This window comes from Lissotriton helveticus, chromosome 7 (assembly GCF_964261635.1).
Source record: "Lissotriton helveticus chromosome 7, aLisHel1.1, whole genome shotgun sequence".
Classification (NCBI taxonomy): Eukaryota; Metazoa; Chordata; class Amphibia; order Caudata; family Salamandridae; genus Lissotriton; species Lissotriton helveticus.
The window spans coordinates 1,762,632,575-1,762,656,172 of record NC_136068.1 but is presented as its reverse complement, the minus strand read 5'-3'; the positions used below and the strand labels follow the sequence as shown (position 1 = coordinate 1,762,656,172).

Below are 23,598 nucleotides of genomic sequence, written 5' to 3'. Positions count from 1 at the left end.
GATGTTCAGATTTTTCTTTATGATAGTTGTATTCTCTAGCATTTAAGATGCACATAAAGCTTTTCATATTGGTTCAGACCCATCAGATTTAAAGTTCTAAATGCCAGAATGTTTTTCGATTCCCTTTGTCATAACAATTTATATAAGGCTTTACAATAGATGCAATTTTTGAGAAGGTGCTTAACTACAATATTTCGAAGGCCACACTAAGGCCCATGATAATTGCTTTTTATTGGCAATCACACAGCTTTGATTAAAGCAAACATCAAAATGTAGATTCTGAGGGGGCACCAAAGAGCTTGCAAGAGCTGGCAAGCAAGATGGCCACACTTGAGTGAGGCTCCTGCTGCCTGGCATAATCCTGCTTCGGCGGTGCCCCCAGCTGGCAAAAATGACACACCTGTTGTGCCTGATATGCTCTGCAGCAACAGCGAGGCTGGAAAAAAACAGCAGATGCTGGCGACGGGAGGCTACTGGAGAAGTGTACAGATGGATAGGGTGAAAGGGTGAATGGATGGATAATGGATGGATAAGAGAAAGGGTGGATGGATGAGTGAAATGATAGATGGAAGGATACATGATGGATAGATTTGCACATGGTTGAATATGTGTGGATATGGATGGGCTTACTTATAAATACTATTGCGCAACCTCCTCTGAAGTGTCTGTAACGCGTACCTTTTGTCCTGTATTTTGACCTACTATCCTGAATTTTTTTACTGAATTTTGACCCTTTGTCCTGAATTTTTACACTCACCGTCCTGAATGTGCACCAATGCCAGTTAGTCACCCTACTCACTACCATCATTTACCAATGCCCCTCAAGTCTCCCTAACCGGTTTCTCAAATTAATTTATTTTTATAGCGCCACTCATACGAGTGAGAGGTGTCGGAGCACTTTACATCATACACACATTTGACGGAGACAATTACACGTGTAAATCAGTGTATAGGAAATGTTACATAAGACAGAGGATTACAAGATGTAGGAGTCACATTTCATCCATACTTGTAGGCAGTGTAGTTTAAGAGTCCTTGGTCTGGAAAAGCACAAATTCAGAATTTAAAAAATAACACTAATTGTTAGGGGTTCTCTTTAATAATAAAAATAATATTTTCTACCCAAATGAACCCTTTTTGCAAGATTAGGTTAAGGATAGACCAGGCAAAAAAACATTTAGGTGTTATATACACCTTGCAGTTTGCATGCAGCTCTTTGATGACAGTTAATAGCTCATTGTTCTATATTAGGATTTTAACTTATAAACTGCAAGTAAGAAAAAGATCTCTCTGACAAAAACACTAACCCTTTGACCTATTAACATTATATGCACTATGTGATCTGCATGGCACACGTTCTCAGCAGCAGCCAGAATAACCCTCTGAGCTACTTTATGATGAGTCAAACTTTCACTAGAGAAAACGCTGTTTCTCTCCAGGAAGAACATTAATCACCAGAGTTATCCTGACATTTTTATTGATGTCCGAAAATTGCTGGAAGCAAGGAACTGATAGCAGGTGGTTCTCAAGCTATATTATGCTTGCAAACAGGGTGCCACCACCCCATGTCTACGCCTGGTGCGGTGGCACCGATCGCACCGCCCTAGAGTCGGCCCTGGGCACGCTGGTTGCGGGCCTCTTACCAGATCCTGTGGCCGGATGAGGGAGCTTGCTGCTCTGGTGCAATTTACCGGGCTTCTGAAGACACTGCGCTGATGAGAGTGCCACCACCCCATTCTGCATAGACCCGCAGTGAGTATGCCAGCACTCCTGGCAGTGAGTATGCCAGCACGAGGCAAAGCGGGGCCATACCCGCATCGGGGATCCCAATCACACGTCTTATACTACACAGTTGCATAAATAACCCCTGGCCTACACCTGGACTTTTATAGAACCCACTGCAGATTTATTAAACAGGGGACACCCACCGGGTATGCAGAAGGCACATTGAGGCCTCCATACATTCACCGCGAGACCCCATTGCTCTAAAGAAAAGCAAGCCCTCTCATTGATGGTTCTGATGTGAGGAACGCTGCTGGAGGATAAATACCAGAATCGGAGTCAGAGCTGGAGGGAGTAGGCTCCTTTTTAGGCCTCGGCATCGAGACCTATTGTCGCCGAGTTCGCTCTCAAGGGATACAGAGCAGTGCACAAGCCTACCAGGGTCTGTGGACGCGCACACAGGCAGGCACGCGCAGCACACACACAGACACACACACACAGACAGACACACGCACACACACACACACACACACACACACACACACCCTCCTTCTCTGCCCACTCCCTCTCTGCCCCCCCCTCTACCCCCACTCACCGGGCTCTTTCCCTCCGCAGCGGGTCAGTCACGGCAGCAGGCAGACTCAGTGTCTTCTCCGGCGATCTTCAGCTGATGTGCACGCCCACGCTGCGTCTCGTGCGCGCCCACCGCGCTGTTTCACGCCCGTTGATCCTCAGCTTGTCATTTCATAATTTCCAAGACGTCTTCAGTAATTGCTTTCAGCTCTGCGGTTTATAGGGTCCGCATGAACGCTCAATATGTTATTAATATTCTGTTTAATGCTGTCGCTCACTGGCGGCGCAGTTGGGAGCCCTCACCCCCGTCCTGTGATCTCTGGCTAGGGTGGCATGGAGTCCATTCGCGGGGGTGCCCGCGGTCCTCGGTAGGGCGCCCACCGGTGCCGGCTCCAGGGCAGCGTGCGGCTGCACCTGCCTCCAGTGACGCGGGGACGGGGCCGGCAGCTTAATGAGCCCGGCCGCCCGGCCACCCCCCTCCTCCCGTCCCCGCCCCTGCTCCTGGCTTCCCTTCATGCCGAACCAGGCTGTGGTTACGGCCCAGCGGAGGTGTGCTTGCGTGAGGTGATTTGGGGCCGGTGGCGCAGCGAGGACTGAGCCAAAATGGACGTGCCGGGGGCCCCAAAAGAGCACCCGCAGCACCCCCACAAGAGACGGCCGGACTGCGGGGGCCGGCGGGAGCACAGGTGTGGGTAGGTTGGGTTGTTTTTCATAACGACACCCCCCCCCCCGCACAAGGGCGCCGAGAGCTGCCAAAGACCCGCGGGCCACCCCTACACAGGAGACGGGCTGGGGTGGACGATACAGTCGATATCTGACCTTCCAGGGCCGCGCCCTGCGCGGGGGGCTCGGCCACGGGCCGAGAGGCTTGGGGGTCTCCATAGGGCAGCGGCGGGAGCTCTCCATAGGGCGCCACTAACAAGCTGCGAGAGGGGACTCAGGTGCTGAACACCCCTCCCCGGGTGCCGCTTAGTTCAGGCAAGGACTGGGGAGGCTGTTTCTGCCAGAGCGCGTTTAGGGTGTCACTTTAAGGACCCCCGGGTGCTCCACTGAAGAGGGCCATGTTGGGGAGGGGGAGGGGCACCTCTGTAGACGCGGTGCACCCCAGGGCTTGGCACCACAGGCTCGGTTGACTCTATCAATGTGGACCAACCACGGGGGATCCATCAGTGGACTCAGTGAGGGCAGGCCGGGGCACCCCATAGCCGCAAGGACACTCCCCCTCTACCTGACCGTGTGGTGGTCTCTCCCCTTAACAAAGAGCCCCCCAGGCAGCACAATCAACAAAGACAGGCTGTGCGACTGCACCGGTGCCGTACCCACCAAGAACTGATTGGATGGGGGTCCTCTGTTGCCATAACAACCTCCCGGCGCTATGCTCGCCGACGACTAGTTGGGTTCAGGCAATCAATCACGGCGCGTGCCCTCTGGCAGCGGACCCCATGGACGCAGGTCGGTTTGGAGGGTCGTCGCTGCCGTAAGGACCCTTCGGCGGTACTCCCACCCAGGACGGCGGGGGCTGGACAGAACCTCACTGCCAAAAGGACCCCCGGCGCAGCGGCGTTCCAGCAGGCTGGACCCTTCCACAACAAAGCAGGTGAGATGGACGTTTGTGTGCACACACCATACTTCTCTGCAAAGGCATCGCACCAATCAGCTCCTTTAGGCCTCCCTTTTGAGTCCCCAGGGGCTGGCTCTTGCCTTGTCACCCGTGCCAATATTGGGCGAAGCAGTGGACAGACCCCCTGGCAGGGGTGTAGCAACCATTGGTGCAGCTGCACCGAGGCGCAGAGCTCTGAGGGATCCATAATACCCTGATAAAAGGTGTATTTGCTACCCAAATAGCTGCCAAGGCGGGAATGTTCTTGCTTGCACCGGGGCCCTTGGCATGCTTGCTAGGCTGCGCTCTGGTGCAGGCTGATCACCCTCCCCACTGTCCCATCAGTAACTGGTAATTAATGGCCGTGCTACAGGGTGCTGCTCGCTTACAAGGTCTGTCCCGAACTGGCTCCAACACACTGCCTTAAATAGTGCGGAGACCCCTTGAGCTCTCTCTCCACCTCACCTAGCTCCTCCAGGTGAACTGGAGGAGGTGTCTAGGGGCCGCTGGAGTGGGGCAGCATGGGTGCTCCAGGGCAGGCACGAGGGGCAGTAACAGAGCCGTGCTCGGTATCTGGAATCGGGACATCAGGGCTGCTGTAGGTCAGAACAGAGGTGAACTCTCAGGTGTGCGTGAGGCCCAGTACTGGAAGAGGTAGGGGCAGAGCTAGGTTGCCCCGCCAGGACTAAAAGTACTGAATGGCAGAGGCGGCAAAGGTCTGCTATCAGAGCCCTGTGTGGGTTGTTAGTGGATACACGAGGGGAGCTCCAGGGGGCTCCCTCAGCAAAAGTGGGCGGTGGTGGGCCAGGGAGAGGGGCCCCCTCCATGTATTTTGAAGCGGGCCCCCTCAAGTTTCGTTAGGCCACTGGGCAGAGCTGTGCTTTTAGCTAGGTACTGAAACAGTAGAGGTGGTGCAGGCCAGGACTGCGGTGCACTTGTATTGCTGACACATATGCTCACCCATGTACTGGGAAGGGGAGCATTATGGGAATGTGGTTCATTGGGAGAGCTGTCCGTTAGTGCAGGTACTGGAATAGGAGGCGAGAGGTAGGTGCTTGGCGGGGTGCATAGGTGGAGGTCTGTGTGTGTTTCACTTCTGGACTGGAGGTGCAGTAAACGAACACCAAAAACCGTGCTGGGTAAGCTATCGCCTCTTAATGATGAGTGAGGTAAAGGATACAACAAGGACATGGCTGGTCTCTGTGTGGATTTGGGGATACCAGTTAGAATATTGCTAGCCATTATTCTGTTGCAGTATTAGTGCGCCTCTGTCATATTAAGGCTCAGTGTTCTGTCAGGGTCCAGCTGAGCCCTTGTCAATGCATGACTTGGTCCCTGGTAGTATATACAAAAAGAACAATTGGTGGACGGAATGCTGAATAATGTCAAACATTCACCCCACTATAGAAATCTGGGCCTAAATCCATAATTTGTTTGCTCCCCATGCCATTCCAGTTTAGACCCATCCATATGGAAATCAGTCTTGACCCTGCTACCCATGGGAACAGTCCAACCCGAACTGCTAGGTCAAGTCCTACCTGTACCAGAAACAAGCATCCTAGAACCGGTTTCTGGGTTTCACCCCTCATCAGCCAGGCTGGCTTGACTCCAGTGGCATGGATATCATTCACCCCAGTACATAGATCTGGGCCTAAATCCATTGTTTTATTTTCTCCCCATGCCATTTCAGTTTAAACCCAGACACGTGCAAACAGTCTTGACCCTACTGCCCATGGGAACAGTCCAGCCCAAACTACCAAGCCACGTCCTCCATGGACCAGAAACAAGCATGCCAGGACTGGTTTTGGATTTAGGCCCATATTTCTGAACAGGGGTGAATGTTTGACATTGTTCAACATTCTGTCCATAAATTGCTCTTTTATCATGTCACCCCGAATGGGACGAGTATGCTCACACGTGGGTCCCATGCTCTCCATGCCTCTAGAGTCAAGCTAGCCTGGCTGATGAAGGGTGAAACCCTGAAACCGGTCCCATGATGCTTGTTTATGGTCTATGGAGGACCTGGCCTGGAAGTTCGGGCTGGACTGTTCCCACGGGGAACAGGTGTACTGGGGTGAGTGTTTCACATTGTTTAACATCCTGTCCATCAATTGTTCATTTTGCACCAGGTAGGATATGGCAGAGTCTCTGTCAGGACATTACTCTTTTATCATGATATGTCTGGTCTTTGGTCAGCTATGACTGGAGCTTCGTCATAGTATTGCTGGTTCTCTGTTACTAAATAACTGGGCCTCTGGATGGGATAATTCTCGAACTTTGTCACAGTACCTCTGGAGCCTGGCCATGATATGGCCATGGTGCTTATGGCGACACAGCTGGGTGTGTTGTCATGTATGTGTGGGTCCCTGCATTGACGTAGATGAGCGCTTCGTAAGACATTGCTACTGTCATTATATGCCAGCCCCTTCCCCACTAGGCTATGACACTGCACAATGTCAGATTAAACTTGTGCCCCTGGTAGGATATGTTTGACCCTTCTAATAAGGGTATACCGTAAAGAGAGTCCCTTGCTTCTCTGTGTCACAGGACCTTAGCTACTCCCAGGGCTTTAAGTGGGATGATGAAACTGGGGGGGGGGGTCTCTCAAGTGGGAGTGGCCAATGTAATTGAGGGCGTGGCTTACAAACACCTAAGCTCAAAATCCCTGCTTATCATAGTGTGCCACCCAACTTGTTTTTAGGTTTTGCCTGGCGTTCGATGCGCAGCAGCGTTCGCGCAGGCGAAATCTTTTGAGAAGCAGTCTGGGGCTTTGTCCCGCCTCTCTATTCCATTGGCTAGCTCCATAAATGGATGCTAGCCATTGGAACAGAGATGCGTCAGTCATTGTGGGAGCAGATTTGTGGGCGTTCCGGCAATTTTTACTCATCCCGCCACTTTTAGAACGTCATTGCGGCTGTGGGCGGTGGCTTACTTTTTTTTTTATTTTAGGTTTGTTTTGGTCATTTCTCTGAAGATAGCGGCCGGGCGGTGGTTTACCTGCGAAGCTCCGCAGTGCCGTCTTGAACCAGCGAATGCCAGTTCCCGCCCCCCTCCCGCTGTTCGTGTGCCCGTTCCCACCCCCCCCGCTGTTCGTGTGCCCGTTCCCGCCTCCCCTCCCGCTGTCCGTGTGCCCGTTCCCGCCCCCCCTCCCGCTGTCACGGCACCTCGGCTTGTTGTCTACTCCGGTCGTCCTCCGTGCGCGGATAACTATTTGCATATTAATGCATTCAGGGAATCTAGTGCTGCAGCGTCCGTGACCCGGAGCTAATAATCAGGAGCCGAGCTGTAGCGCGCAGGGTGGGGCTGGTGATCATTCACATTGGAGGGGGGGCTCGCGCAATCAAAAGTGCGCATGACTTGTGACAGAGGCATACCCGAGAGACACCCCATCATGTACTTCTTTTGAGGCCCCCAGTCTGCAGCCTCAGGTGAGGCTAGTGTCCTTGCAGTCAGTCACTTTGCAATCAATTCTCAGCATGGCACTGGGCGGGGTCACGAGCGCCGTGAAAGGGGCAGTCACAGTATTTCACTGGCGCTTCTAGCGTTTGCAAGCGCCTCACTCACATCATTTGGCACTTGACCCCTCCAGGCTGCTTGTTCCGGTAAGGCTCAGGCGCAGTACTGATGTCTCCGCTCCAGCACTGCCTGGCTCTCGATTTTCCCAGCACTGATTCGTGGCCTTGAGAATTCCTGTCTTTGATCGTATAATGAGGGCCATCGGCAGCCCACCCCGGCGCCCACCCTCGGTGGACTCTGATGACCAGAGCCCTGCCGAGAACAGGGAAGCAGGACGCGGTGCGCTGCTTCAGCCAGCGCCTTGAGGCAGATTCCCCAGAGCGCTGTAGTGAAGCATGATTCCTTCCAATTCTAGTCCGTGTAGAAGCAGTCTGATTACAGAAGCCTCTAAGAATCCACGACGTCACCCATGACTCGGTCCTTCTGTTCTGGGATTTCCATTGCAAATCTTTGTTTTCGACTCCGTCAGTTCATCTGCATCGACTAAACTGACCCAGGACTACAACTCCCAGAGTGCATTAGATTGGAAAAAGACAACTCTGGACAGGAACGCCACATCATCGGTGACTGTCCACTTCCTCGGGCTCCAGGGTCAGAAGCAAAGCTGTCGAGAGGTCGCTTTTGTTTTTCCGCTAGCAGCAGCAAGCATTCTGTGACTCGCATGCCCATTTTGTAGGAAAAAGTGAAAGTACACTTCCTGGCTGTAAGGTACTGGTAGGCCCCGGTGGTTCTGCGCAGTGGATTTGTGAGCAGGGTCCGGGCGGGGCATGGTGGGGACTCGAGTTGTGCATCGTGGTGTCCCGTGGTGTATGGTGTCTGGCTGCAGCGTGCAGGCAATACATCAAACCAAACCCTCCTCACGGTGAATGACGTACTTTTTGTCAACCAGTCAGCTAAGGTGTGATGGCCACTCGAAAAAGCTGGGGGGGGGGAGAAAAACTTTGATGCAGGTTTGGGGGGCCGGCGGCGGGCCACTGCATTGGTTGCTGACCTTTGCTCTACCACTGTTCATTTCTTTGAGAATCCGGCCCGGGCCTGTGTGGCAGTCCTGCAGTGTTTACTCTGCTATATTTGTGATCAGAACATTAGCTGAGTAAAGTGTAGGCAGCACGCAAATTACCTTGTCAGCATGTTGATCTGCCGGCAGCACAGTGCTGTTTGTGTACCTCTTGGCGCCATCGTCCATTTGCGAGAGATTAAGCTATTGGCATTGTAAATGACAATGCCCTTGATTTATCTATTTTCAAAACCAACACATAAATACAAATTTTGTCATTTACAATGCCAATAGCTCTAACTTTGGCAAAGGCGAGACCGTTGCATTGTAAATGCTTGTTCTATTGCAGCAACTACCGCAGATGCTGCAAATTGTGGGTCTCAACATGCCCTATCTTTCACCTACAGCAGGGCACAAGTCCTAAAAAAAGAAGTGGGGGATGCCGACGTCACAACAGGAAGTGACGTCACGAAAGGTAGCATGCACTCAGTTGCAGTTTATAGTTATCGAGCTCCCGGTAAAAAAGTGGGGGGGGACCGACTACCTGCGTGGTACCCCGACTCGAGCCATGACCTACAGGGAACCCACCCTGCCGAACTGAGGTGACTGGTGGCTGGAAGCTCCTCTCCTGCGACTCAGCTGGGACAATGGCAGGATGGAGAGCGAACAGGCTAAGCTGTCCTTGGAACCATAAAAGTCTGCACGAACCCGGTCGGGGATACAGAACCCAACATGACAGAGGGGCATAAATTGACAACACAACCTGAAGACACAGACATGAGATCTCTGTTACTAGCCATGCGCCAAAGTCTAACATATATTGAGGCCAAAATGGACTCCATGAGTATACGTATGGATTTTATAATGCATCGCCTAGAGAAATACGTTGGTCATATAAGTAAGGATGAGCACAGAATATCGAACCTCGAGGATGAGTCCTGAACAGGAGAGGAGCGAATGCAAATTTTGAAGCGTCTGCTGAAAGTCATCTCTAAAAAAAATAGTGATTTGGAGGCACAATCGCGCAGAAATAATATACAAATCCTAGGAATTCCTGAATTTACAGCTGTGGGTGCATGGAGGATTATGTGGAGCGTATGTTGATAGAACTGTTTGGGGTCACATCCCTCTCCAAACTACTGGTGGTGGAAAGGGGTCACCAATCATTAGCTGTCAGGCCCCATCCAGGTGCCTCTCCCAGACCCATCATTGATCGTCTTCTTAACTACCAAGATCGGGATGCAGCCTTGTGTCTGTCAACCGAAAAGCATGATCTAGACTTTGAGGGGACCTCTGTCCCAATATAGCCTGATTTTACTTTGGCAGTGCAAGAGGCATGCAAGATATTTGTTCCTGTGAAAAGAGAGCTACAACAAGCGAACATTCCTTAAGCAATGTTGTACCCTGCCAGACACCACATGTCCTATCAAGAAAAGTCACACATATTAAACGCTCCACAACAAGCCCAGGACTTTTTGAAAAAAATATCCCGCCGCACACCCCAAACTGGCGAAGCTGACTGCAGCCCTAGATCACCATCTCCACTCTCAGAGGTAAGGTAGAGTGGGTATCCGCAGTCCTTGCAACCTTAAGCGGCCACCATTCAACAGTCCTGCACTACCAGAGTGAGATCACTTGCTAGAACAGACCACAAGGCCAGACTTTGCCTCCTCGCTCCTTGGCCTATTTTTGGATCCTGGGTTCCTACTGATACCAGAGCTGACGCCGACTTCCATCCTGCTCCTGGGTACCCTCGTCCATGCAAGGTGAACTGTCAGGCTCAACGACTTACACCCTCGCGGCAATTCCCTGGACAATATCATGGTTTGAGTTGTTATTTTTGTTTTTCTCTTCTGCCTACCCTTGGCATCTATCTTATCTTGCTCTTTACTAAATTCCCCTTTTCATTCTCAACCCTTCCACAAAGTCACTTTCTCTCTTCTCCTTGTACTGTAGACTGTTCCGCTTATTGATATGGCTGGTGCCCACCACTTGACAGGATGCATCGTTTGCTACTCACTGAAAAGTCTTTAGTTTGTTTTTGTCATTGTTGGGCACTATGGGCGGCAGGCATTCCCCTATGGGATTGGGCCTTGGGTGAGGGTGGGGAGAGCAGGGAAGATTCTGTTGTTGGTTACGGTAGCAAAACACATTGTTGTTCACAGATATGCAAATACATGACTATCCAAAAGCACCAGATTAAATTCCTTAGGATGCATACAAACATTGCGCAGATGCCACCGAATAAGCATACACATTGGCACGTCTAAGCCCGAAAACGGCTCTACCTACAATCTATTGAAGTGGAATGTGCACGGCCTGCATGGCCCTCACAATGGCAGACACATACTTTGTTACCTGGACAGACGCAACATCCAAGTAGCTATGTTGCAAGAAACACACCTTGACCCCAAGACAATGCCTGCCTTTGCTTGAAAATGGGCAGCCCATATATGTTTTGCCTCATATACAACATATGCCAGGAGAACTGCGATTTTGATTAAATCTGAGGTTCAATACTGCTGAGCTGTCTGTCACCCTAGTAAACTGTTATGGCCACAATGTAGATGCCGCTTCCTTCATTGATACATTTTGGCGACTCATATTTGACATTGGTTCCACACATCTAATATGGAAGGACGATTTTAATGTCACATTGAACCCAAGCATGGATCACTCACACGACACACCAGGCCTATGTACCTAGGCTGGAAAACATCTGGCAGACATCATGACTAATCATCAATTATTCAATTACTATTCTAGTGTACACTCCAGCTGGTCCCGCATTGATCACTGGCAACTCTTGCGGGGTTGGGCACTTGGCTGTGGGGAGCAAAGCAACTCGAGTGAACATACTTCAATCACTCCCCGGTGATGCTGCAAATCCACCCTCTGGGAAACACTGCCCTGCTTTGATCGTGGAGGCTCCAGCCCACTGCACTGCTAGATGGTAGCTTCTGCGAAGAGATAGGGCAGGAAACACACGACTTTTTCCCCAGAAATTTAGACTAAGTCCCAACCTTAGCCTAAGTTTGGGAGGTCTTTAAAGTTACCATACAGAGAATGTGCATTGCAAAAGGGGTGGTGGGTGGTGGGAGTGAGGGGTGATCCTGCAGGACAATAAGGGATCGCCAAGTAAACTCGAAGCAGACATCAAGGAAGCAGAGACCCACCTCGCAGATGCCCCAGATTGCCAGAGGCAAGCACAACTCTGGGAATTGATAACAGAATACATAGCCACGGGAGAACATCTCTTCCGTTCAAGTATCACCGGGCGCGCCGGTTTGGGAAAAGGGTGCAACCGGGAAAAGCGTTAGATGAGACGGTACAAATACTCAGATTTTTCAATAACATGTTTAGGGTAGTAGACACAGCACGCTCCTAACAAACAGATTCCATAGGCATTCTCAGTACTTTTACTGAATACTATTCCAACCTCAATGGCTGGCTCAGTGATCCCCACAGGGAGTTTCTATCAGCGGACGTCGAGGAAGAGGAATTCTGTACGACCATGATACAATTATGCTCCAACAAGGCCCCAGGCCCAGATGGGCTGCCGACCGACTTCTACGCAGGAACGTTAGTTCCCATCCTGAAAAAAGTCCATGAGGAACAAAACAAACTGGAACTCGCCCACTGACCATGCGAGAAGCGATGATTATAGCGCTGCTCAAGTCAGGAAAAGATGCTACGACTTTTGAGGTCTACAGTCCCCTATCCTTAGTCAACTGCAAGGCAAAAATATTGGCTAAAGAACTGGTCAATAGGCTGAGCTTGCTCATGAAGGGCCTAGTTCGACCAAATGAGGCAGGCTTCATACCTGGGAGAGCCACTTTCTATAATTTGCTCACTCTATTTGCACTATTGCAGGATGTTGATCCTGAACCGGGTTTTCCCCCTTCCTTCTTATCTTGGGTCGCAATGCTCTACAGCTGGCCACAAGCTACAGTCTAGATCAATGGAGAGCACACCAAATAATTTCCCATTTCGCTCGACACTAGGCAGGAGTGTGCCGTCTCACCCCTTTTATTTGCACTAGCAATCGAGCAGCTTGCAGCCAAGCTCCGACAACACCATAGAGAATACGCGGCACGTTATTCTTCCCAGCATATATTAGTGTTGCTATACGCCGACGATGTTACTCCCTACATTAGAAACCCACAAACCAGCTTGAACCCCATTCTTAGGGAGCTCATTCGCTTTGGCAAAATGTCCTGCGTAAACATTAACTGGGGAAATCCCAGGTGTTTCCCCCTCATCCCCAACACCCCTGAATTCTCACTGGATTTGGGAGTACTGATTTCCCAGGACAGAGACGAGACGCTGTGGGGGAATTACGGAGACACTATCACCTTGATCAGGAGCTCAGTAACCACGGATCTCGCTGCCCTTTTCGCTGACATGGTGGATCTCCTTAGCAAAAATGGTAATATTACCTAAACTACTCTATTTATTCCTCAACATACCATACCACCCTGGACATCTTTTTTTCCACACACTCCAATCTCAGCTAGTCAGAGCTGGACTTCGCTCAGGAGCCCTCCACACTCGACGTCCTACACATCCTACTACTGGTGGCAGGGCCAGCACATGCAGTGTCCAGACTTTACTGTTCTGCTCTACTAGAATGGCCAACATGCAAAATGGCGCAAAAGCGGAGTGGAATAAAGAGTTAGACTCCGCTGACCGATAAGCAGGGGCCCTACTGTTGCACACAAAGAGGCATGACAACGGCCAGCAGCCACCTACGTATCATACACTTTAAATTCATACATCGGGGTACAATACACAAGCAAGACTACACTGATATAAATTAGGACCTGACGACCATTGCAACAGATGCCGACAGGAAGGGGTGGGCTTCCTGCATCTAGAGTGGCAATGTGAGACAATACACAGATACTGGGTAGAGGTGATTGCCTCTTTGTCCAAAATGGTTGGCACCCCCATTCCCGTCTCCCAGGGTACTGCGCTTTTGGGTTACATTGAGGAATTGCATGTCACACACAGGAAACTCATCTCACTGGGACTGCTCCTTCGAAAGTGAATGGTGGAATGCGGATGGAGCTGAGGGCGGGCCCCTAACTTCGAGGAGTGGCTTATGGATCTCATATATTCTAAGGGCCAAGTAACAACTATTGCCGGCCAATTCCCGCACCAAGGGACATTTGGAATCCCCTGCTGACCTACTTGCGAGAATGCTGAGACTGACGGTTCACATAAAGGGTCTGTAGGCTCTTGTCACCTACACTTGAACTGCAGAGTGAAAATGGCACAAGGGCGGCAAGGACAATCCATACGTATTGGGTATAGGGGAATGTGTCGGAGTATCGCTCTGAGAGAGGGTCGACGTGCTTCACTGCTGTCTCCGCCTTCAAAGCATCTTCCCCTGTATCCTGCACCACTCCTCGCGGCCCCCGCTGCACGGGCGCCGCTCGAGGCTCACAACACCTGGCAATCATCATCGACGCCGAGAGGAGCTGCCGGAGTTGCTTCTGCCCTTGCGGGACTGCGAGGACCAGCGGGCGTTGCGCTTGCTGACTCGCCGCAGCTGGTCCTCTTCCCGCCCCCCTCCCGCCTGGTGTTAAAGGACTGCGGGTCGGGACCTCAGTGCTTCGCGCTGGGAGAGGGTCGACGTGCTTCACTGCTGTCGCCGCCTTCAAAGCATCTTCCCCTGTATCCTGCACCACTCCTCGCGGCCCCCGCTGCGCGGGCGCCGCTCGAGGCTCACAACACCTGGCAATCATCATCGACGCCGAGAGGAGCTGCCGGAGTTGCTTCTGCCCTTGCGGGACTGCGAGGACCAGCGGGCGTTGCGCTTGCTGACTCGCCGCAGCTGGTCCTCTTCCCGCCCCCCTCCTGTTATCAATAGGAAGTATCCAACGCGCAAGCGGGACGCGCGCGGGGCAAAGCACGGAGCGAAGCCCGGGCAAAGGGCAGGCCGTTTGAGGCCGTTCGAGGACCGGAGAGACCGGGACTGGGCCACCCCCTTTGGCCATCGCAGTATAAACCACTGCCTTTCACCGGCTTCTGGACACAGGGAACTCACGATGACTACCAGGGAAACCCGAAGCAAATCTGCACTGGCCGCTGCTGGAGTTCCTAAAGGTACTATCGACAACTACTTTGTGAAAGCTGGCTCACTGTTGATAGACGAAATCTCTGTGTTAGAACGTCGTATCTCTCAAGAGATCGACTGGGTGAGGAGATCGTCTATGGGACCATTGGCTCTGGCGAAAACACCAGAAGAAAGGACAGAACCCAATAGCATTACTCAGATGGGCTCACAGTCAATCCTTTCTGCCTCAAACTTTGATCCCACTGGGGAGGTCCCGGGGGACCTAGAGGACACAAGTCTCATGATCCTACCCATGACCCGCACATCGTCTGCCCCACCCCTGGCCTCCAGCAAGGACCTGACTGTCCCTTGCATTACTATGACCATCTCAGAACTACAGAGGGGGGACAGGGAAGGAGCAATAAAAAAAGAAGAAAGGGGGGCAATCCAAAGGCATTAGCAAGCCAAAACCATCGGAGCCCAAATCTGATAGCAATACTGGAACCCTGGGGGACAATACTCAGAGACAACCATCTAAGAGTACTGGGAATAGCCAGAAAACATCCTGTCGACCCACGGAACAACCTGTCTCACAAGGATATATCTCCATAGACTCTGCAAATGAGGATATAACCCTTGCAGACATTGGTTCACTCATTAGGTCACTACTAAGTCCCCTGGAAGCTCGACTGATAAAGATCGAAGCAAGACTGGTCATCATTGAGAAATCCACAGTCCAGCTTGCAGACAGTCTAAAGTCGGAATCTAGGGGCACTATATTAGGGTCACATAATAATAATCTGCCCAAAAAGAGCCTAGTGCACATAATCCCGACAAAGGAAATTGACTCCCCAACCCTGCAAAATATAACATCTATTCCCAAACCAAATAAGATGACTCTAACTCCCGCCAGCACAATTAAAATCACAGTACCTACACAAACTCAAACTCCAACTTCCACGATCCCAAATATAATTAGTAAACCCACACAAAAACATGACCCTCCAGACAAAGTTAAGAACGATACGCGGCCCTTAGACAATAACCAGACTAACACTCGGAAACTTAAATCCGTAAATCTTCCACCAGAAGCATCCCCCTATACAGTGATTTTGGCGGGAGCACCTGAACTATCTCCCAATTCTATTGAGACGTCAGCCTCGCTCAAAAATAAAGTCATCAACTGGTTGTCGACTTATAGACCCCTACCCCAAGGAACAACGAGCGATGTATCTATGGCGAGACGCGCAACCTGGGTGGGTAACCTGAGGAAGACAATCAGGGGCGACTGCATTGTGGTTAGCTTTCGGGATCCCAGGACAGCCTCTTATATCTGCAGTTGGGTATCTGACGAAGAAGGGAACTCTATCCAGGCTCTTCCCCTTTCGTTCTTCTACCCATCAAGCATCTATCAAGTAGAAGACCCAAGATGGGGTCATCACCAGGAGCTACTGGGAGAGTGGGAAAACAACAGAGTAGGGAGAAGGGAACCACACTACCATAGGAATATGCAAATGGAACATTTACCGCAATACGACGAAGGGGAGGGGTGGGAGCATGTCACCAAAAGGAGAGGAGGATGGGGTGGCAGACCGAGAGAGTCTCTGGCCCACATAGACTGCATCACCCAGCCTATTTCCCAACCTCAAATAGGTATAGCACCTTGGAAATGATAGATTGACTGGCTGATTCCAATATAAAGGTGGTGGATCAACTTGCTGCGTCGCATTCTGCAGTGGATGGCCCCACCGACGGAGGCCAATCCGAGTTACAACCCATATCTAGAACTACCACTGACATTCCAAATCCTTCCCAAGAAAGGGCAAGCTCTATACCTGCTAACAGGGTTAAAACCATCAACCCAGAGTTCAAACAAGGAGAAATCCTACAAACCCAAATGGCAAACACTATTTCTGTCCCTATAGAGAACATCAGGTCTAACATCGAGCAACCACCCCCAAGGCCTGCTACGCTCAACCTAATTTCATGGAACGTAGCAGGTATCGGCAACAAAATTGACTGTCCCGACTGGTTGTCATTTATTAGTTCAAAAGGAATTTGCCATCTACAGGAAACCTGGGCACGAGAGGAGTTCACATGCCCAGGCTTTGAAGTTTTCTCTAAAAAGGCAAAGTGGGGGGGTAAGGGGCGTCCGTCTGGAGGGTTGGCAACCTTGATTGCCTCCCATTTGGGTTGTAAGGCCAGTTGTTTAGCCATAGACTCTGAAGATATTCTACCAGTTCTCCTGGAATGGCCGAATCTGGTTAAGCTATTGATCATAAACGTCTATTCGAGACCCGTATCTTTTTCAGGGGAATCGAAAACAATTGAGGATCTCTCAACCCTTCTGAGTGACATCCCAAGGGATCTCCCCCAGTTGGTAGCAGGAGACCTCAATTCTCACTATGAGCCATTGCCCGGACTGCTGGAAGGCCCTCCCCTAGAAGAGGACGCTAGCTGCATGATACCAGACACGGTGGCTCCTCCACCAAGAGCCTGGACACCCCTTGCACTACAAATTACAGCCATGACCCTTAATCACGGTCTACGCGCATGCAATGGGCGCACGAAATCAGACAACCCCTGTAAATGCACATTCAACAGACCCGGTAGCGAATCTAGATTAGACTATATCCTTGCCCAAGTATCACATTGGACACGTATAATCGATTTTAGGGTACAACCCAGAGAGGATAGCGATCATAACGCACGCATACTTGAATATGCCATTCCTGGCATAGATGACACGAGAACGGATAATGAAATTGGGACTACTGGGTTAGTCCTAGCGAACAATAGGAGGAGAGTGAAGTGGGGGAAGCTAGCAACTAATGAGGCAAAATTATCTAGCCTCTACGCCAGAATTACCCCTGTTCTTGAAAGGGCATTTGGTATTTCTGATAAACTAGCAGACAGAAGGAATGTAGAACTATTGGCCCTAACCCACAAAGACCTAATAAATACTTTAAAGTCAGACCTATTCTCAGAAGTGCCACCAAAAACCACCAGGCCAAATAAAAAATCCTGGTATAATACCGCATGTCGGGAATCGAAGCGGGAACTTTTACTCGCAATCAAGAATCATGAATCCCGTGAGACAATACAAGGCAATAGACGGGCATATAAGACACTGACGGCTAATGCCAAAGCCGAATGGGATCAAAAGCATTGGGAGGACCTATCTGAGGCACTAGCCAAGAAAGATTCACGCACATTTTGGCGAGTGGTAAACCATGGGTCAGGGGATCTCCCTTCAGCTATTGAACCTAACATAGCCCCCGCCCTATGGCAGGAACACTACCAATCTTTATATTCAAATGAGGATATTCCTGACACCAATTCCAGCAGTATTACTATGACAGATCAGATGGGTGAACCATTCGTATTAAAAGAAGTTCAAGTCGCAATTGCGGGACTCGCAGGAGGAAAAGCACCGGGACTGGATGGGATCCCTGGAGACCTGTACAAACAGGAACCAGGGATATGGGCACCATATCTATTGTTGATATTTAATGCGGTCCTGGGGGGCATGGAGGTTCCAGATACTTGGCTGGGCGCAGAGGTGGTCCCTATATTTAAAAAGGGATCCCCTCTGCTCCCAGCCAATTATCGCCCCATAAGCCTCATTGACGTCTCGCAAAAGCTCTTTGGCAGACTAATCCTGAATCGCCTGCAGAACTGGCTGGAGGAAACAGACACCCTCAGCCCATAGCAGGCTGGATTCAGGAGGGGTGTATCCACAATAGACCAAGTATTCAGACTAAATCTGATATACTGGAGAAGGGCGCTTATCGAGGGCGGCACCCTATACACGGTCTTTGTGGACCTGCGTGCCACCTTCGACCTAGTGCCAAGAGCAAAATTGTGGCAGGTAATGATAGAACTGGGCGTCCCAAAAGACATTCTCGCGATCTTGCTCAAATTACATCATAACAACTTTGCAAGGGTCAGATGTGGGAGAAGTGGGACGCTCACTGAAAGATTCCCCGTTCGCAGAGGGGTGAGGCAGGGATGCGTGCTCGCACCAACCCTGTTCTGCCTCTTTGTGGACGGGGTAATCTCACATCTGACCGGGATAGCTAACACCGACGGCCCAAAATTGACTGGCAGCAGGGTGCCCGCCATAATGTTCGCGGGCGACACCCTGCTGCTATCAAAAACACCTATGGGGATCCAGAGGGTAATTGATGGCTTCCAGGACTTTTGCACTGAAAGGGGCCTTGAAATAAACCCCCAAAAAACGAAATTCATGATTATGAATCCTAAGTCCCAAAAGCGCCCAAACCCTTTACTCGGCTCTGTGCGGCTGGAAAGGGTACACATCATTGAGTATTTGGGGCTAACCCTAAACGAAAACCTAACATGGGGGGCCCACAGGACAAAAGCCAATATGAGGCTAGCCCAGAGGGCGGGGGGAATCATGAGAATTGCGTCCAAATCAACTTTTCGCCCTCTGTCCCCGGCCATTCAAATATATAAAATGCAGGCTCGGGGTGGTGCCACCTACGGGGGAGAGATATGGGGTCACACGTCACCTTCTAATCTACAGGTGACGGAAAACAAATTTATAAGACAACTAACAACCCTACCAACAAGCACCCCACTCATGCCCCTGCGACTGGACCTGGCTTTGAGGCCCATTACGGAAGAACTAGGGCTTAAGCCCTTAACATTTTGGCGCCGTATATGGAGCAGTCAGGACCTCGCTCCATATCGATCTGAGCTGCAGGAATTTTTAACCCTACCTAACGCTGCTAAAATACCCTGGATAAATTACATAAAGACAACATGCGAGACTCTCGGCTTAACAGAGCTGTGGTTAGATCCTCAAAGGACAAGTACCAGGATTTCAAGAAAAACACTCTCTGGAGTATACTATGAAAATAGGCTCACTAGAGTCCTGGCAACCACTCGGGAGGATTCCCTGACGCACGCCTTTATGTTAATTAAGGATTCATACAACTTTGAAAGCGTGCTGGACGGTATGGCTCCTGCTCTTACAAGGAAACTCTATTTGCAGTGGAGATATGGGACCCTCCCCCTAAAGACCTTCACTAAAGCATGGACAGGACATTTGTCGAATGAGTTGTGTCCTTCTTGTGCTAAATCCAGAGAAAGTGAAGCTCATGTCATCTTCTTCTGCCCTGTATACCGCAAAAGTAGGCGTTATTGGTTGATTCCATTACTTAGAAACCTGGGTTTCAGGACACTCCTTCCTGCATTCAGAGTTTTAAAAACAGACTTGTCCCCGTCAACGGTGTTTGCCCTGGCTAACTTTTTAACAGCAATGTGGTATGCCAGAACCCGACTTACAAAGATGGTAGATGAGCATTGATAATTTGTTGCTTTTATATACTGTAATTCTTGTTTTACATCTTTTTTAAACTTTTAACGATGATGAATTACTGTACATCTTTAAGGATCAAATGATCGAAATAAAGATTTGAAATTTGAAATTTGAATGTGTCGGAGTATCTGTCTGATCTCACACTCCGCAACCCCATATTGCGAATGGACCCACAATAGAAGCTTCAGATACAATCCAATGATCATGTTCTAAGTACCAAGGGAACTTATATTAAGTTCCTATGCAAATGTCCAAACAATGTTATTTCTTGACCCATATGCGCTGGGGTAAGGCACAACTCAGTTATGTACAATTAACTGTAACAATCAACGAATTGTGTGTGCACTACTGTATCTTGTTGGAAAAAATCTATTAAAAGATTTTTTTTAAATGTAGATTCTGAAGACCAATTCACAAAAAAAATACAGCTTTTAAAGTATATAAAAATGCTTTGTATGATGCTTGCCCTGCAGCTTCTTTAAAGTTTTTTCATTTGTGCTATGGTTTTGTGTTCCAAGATACATGCTTAACTATATCAAAATGATAACCATGGAACAAGTAATCTTTTTATTCCCATTTCATAAATCTTTACATTCAATTTGTAATTTCCTGTAATTTATGTTTGTTTCTGTGTGCTTTAGAGCAGATAGTTGACAAAAATAATCATTGGTCTTTTTAATTTCAGGTAAACAAAGTCAGATGGTCATGGAGAACGTCACTGATAGTCTGTCTTTACTTTGGTCAAACTCAACAACTATAGAGACAGCTACACTGGCCTCTGAGTACACTTTATATTATTACATACAATTGTTCTCCATTGTGTCTTATTCAATAACCTGCCTTCTGGGAACGTCAGGCAATGGGTTGGTGATAGGTATCTGTACCTTCAAGATGACCAAGACTGTGAACGTAATCTGGTTCCTTAATTTGGCCATTGCAGACTTTATCTTCGATATTTTCCTCCCTCTTCACATTGTGTCAGAAGCAATGTATACAAATTGGCCTTTTGGTGGATTTTTGTGTAAGATCAAAAACATGGTGTTATATCTAAACATGATGGCAAGCATCTCCTTCCTCGTGGTGATCAGCATCGACCGATGCGTTTCGGTGCTGCATCCATTCTGGTCCCGAAGACACAGAAAACCCAACCTGGCGTACAAGGTTGCATTTGTCACATGGGTGTTCTCAGTTATAGTCAGCTCTCCATATCCAGCATTTTATGACACCGTAGCTGAGTGGGAGTACAATACAACAGTTTGCTTCAGGAGTTATGCTGTTCCTTTTGAGGATTTTTCTGAAAAAGCCTTTAGTATCATGTTGATGCGCCACAAGGTCATGATCATAACTCGATTTGTAACCATGTTTGTAGTCCCCTTCACCATCATCATTATCTGCTATGGAGCGATTGCTGTGAAGATCCAACAACGACCATGCCACAGAACCTCCAGCCGGCCCTTCAGGATAATCATCACTATCTTGGTCCTGTTCTTCATGTGTTGGTTTCCATTCCATTCCTTACCCTGGCTTGATGCATCAGAATATATACTTTGGCCTTACGATGTCCATCTGATAGCTGAAACTCTTGCAACCTGTCTGGCCTACTTTAACAGCTGCCTTAATCCTATCCTGTACTTCTTCATGGGCAGAGACTTCAAAGATATGTTCAGACGCCCTATTGTATCAGTGTTTGAAGGAGCTTTCAATGAGGAGCAAACTCCTGCCTCGATGGACAGCAGGAGCCCACCTAAATCATCAAGTGAGGTGGAATCTTGTCTGCTCTGAACCTTTCTTGAGCGCCTGCACAGAAAATGTGTTCCCATATGTGTTTATGACATGTTTAAGTTCAGAGTTTTATCAGTATAGCTTTGTTGCTATGAATCATTCTAGTTGTAAAACCACTGTGTGCTCTTCTGCTCAAAATTGCCAGAGAAGGTTTTCAAAATTCTGTATGTGGACTAAGCTGTGGACTCACAGGGCCTCATCTACAAGAAAATGATGCAGCATGGCTCCACAAGCCATATATGTATCTTCAAAGCACAGGAATGCGTCATATTTACAACAAAAAGCACCCATGTGCTTTCCCTTGTGTTGGCACACAATTGGCTGCTGTGCCGCAGCACAGATCCTCTTGTCTCATGCTGCAAGGGCTTGTTAATAAGCCCCACAGTTTATAGTGGGCCATATATCACCCTCCACAAAATTGTCTTTCTTTGTATTTTATATTGATACCTGTATTCTGATTTTAAAATATCTGTCGGAACAATTATTTTTTTTCCTGAGAAAGGCTTGTCTTGATTCGCAGTCAATAAATATTCGTTTTGAAGGTTTTGTCTACATATCCTGTTTCCAGTAATTTTTTATGTCGATAAGGTTATGCAATATTTACCTTTATAGTATCTACTGTGCTAGAGATTGAGTGACAAACTTCATCATCAAGATGTGATGCAATAAAAGCAAGACAGGGCGCTCGACCTCGGACCTGGGGATCTGGGTTCGAGTCTCGGTAACGACGCCAAAACCTCCTGTGATTCTGGGCAAATCACTTAATCTCCCCGTGCCTAAAATGAAAGTGTGTCCTCATGTAACGTAACTGGAAAATATGTAAAGCGCTCTGATACCTGATTCAGTTCGGGTCTAGTTCGCGCTATATAAAACTCTGCAAAAAATGTTAAAAAATTGCAATTTGGACATCTTTTTGTCTCTAAATTCATCATAATTTTGTTTTAATTAAGTATAATATTTCTTTCCGCAGCCACAGAATTATTACCTATAAGATTTGCCGATTATGTTTGGAATGCCAGGTCATCTATTTTTAAACTATCAAATAAGGAAACGCATAAAGGCGACAGACTACCCTGGCATCACCTCCAATGTCCCGGCTTTGACGTCAAATCTTATTTCTGCCCTGAGCATGTGGGTCAAAGCCTCCTCAGCTCTTTAACAGCTCAAGGCACCTGGGATGTCCTACTCCCATCATTCTAACTAATCGCTGCTCTTTAACAACCACATCAAACTAAAAAGACCCACGGTTGTCACAGCTGCATCTTTGTGCTAAATAATGTGCTTAAATGTGTTCACAAAATCTCTTCAAACACTGCAGTCAGTCAGTGCATTGTAGTAAGAGCATCGCCCATCTAAAATTTACTTTGAATGACAGTGGATGATCACAATAATTGAGTTACTTGGACTAAAAACAAACAATGTGCGAAAGATTGGTCCATTTGAAGGGCATCATACAGTATTGTCCTTCACTTAATCTTCATAAAAATCCTTTAACCAAATTGTAGTTGTTTATCAAGATCAGGTGGTGGATCTGACCAGCCTATCCCTGTGTGGTCTTGATAATTCTTTTGCCTGTATGACATTCCGGATTTCAGGAGGAGCATAAGACTGCCACCCTCATCCTAGTGAAGTATTATACAATCTCAGCACCAGGTTCAATGTGGGTGCACTGTAGTGTGTGGATAGCACGAGGTCATCTGACTGTGACCTTAACCCCTTAACCCCTCACGATGTACAGATTCTAGGATTAGTTCAGCACAGGTAATAGTAGTGACAAGCTCCTGTGTATTTCTTCTGCCTTAAAACATAGAGAACATGTTGCTAATCTTGTCTCTTTTTCAAACAAATTAACTGCCCTTGAAACGTCATGCTTTGCCTACACTATTGTCCTGAGTGTTGGCTACAGCTTGTCCCCATGCATATTACCATTTCAAGTCGATGAGGTTCATTTTCAGAAATGTGCTGCTGGCACCTGAGCTCTGAAGCCCATATATGTAAAC

General features: G+C 48.8%; 1 protein-coding gene across 2 annotated transcripts in view; it reads left to right on the top strand.

Moving 5' to 3' along the window:
- The window catches only part of LOC144767684 (chemerin-like receptor 1), a 63,757-nt gene extending 41,719 nt beyond the window's left edge, over nt 1-22,038 (top strand). For both annotated transcript variants that reach the window (XM_078651078.1, XM_078651079.1), the window contains exon 2: nt 20,502-22,038. In XM_078651078.1, coding sequence (XP_078507204.1) covers nt 20,516-21,598 — 1,083 coding nt within the window. In that variant the 5' untranslated portion in view covers nt 20,502-20,515 and the 3' untranslated portion in view covers nt 21,599-22,038. The remainder of the gene's footprint in view (nt 1-20,501) is intronic.
- Nucleotides 22,039-23,598: the final 1,560 nt, after the last annotated feature.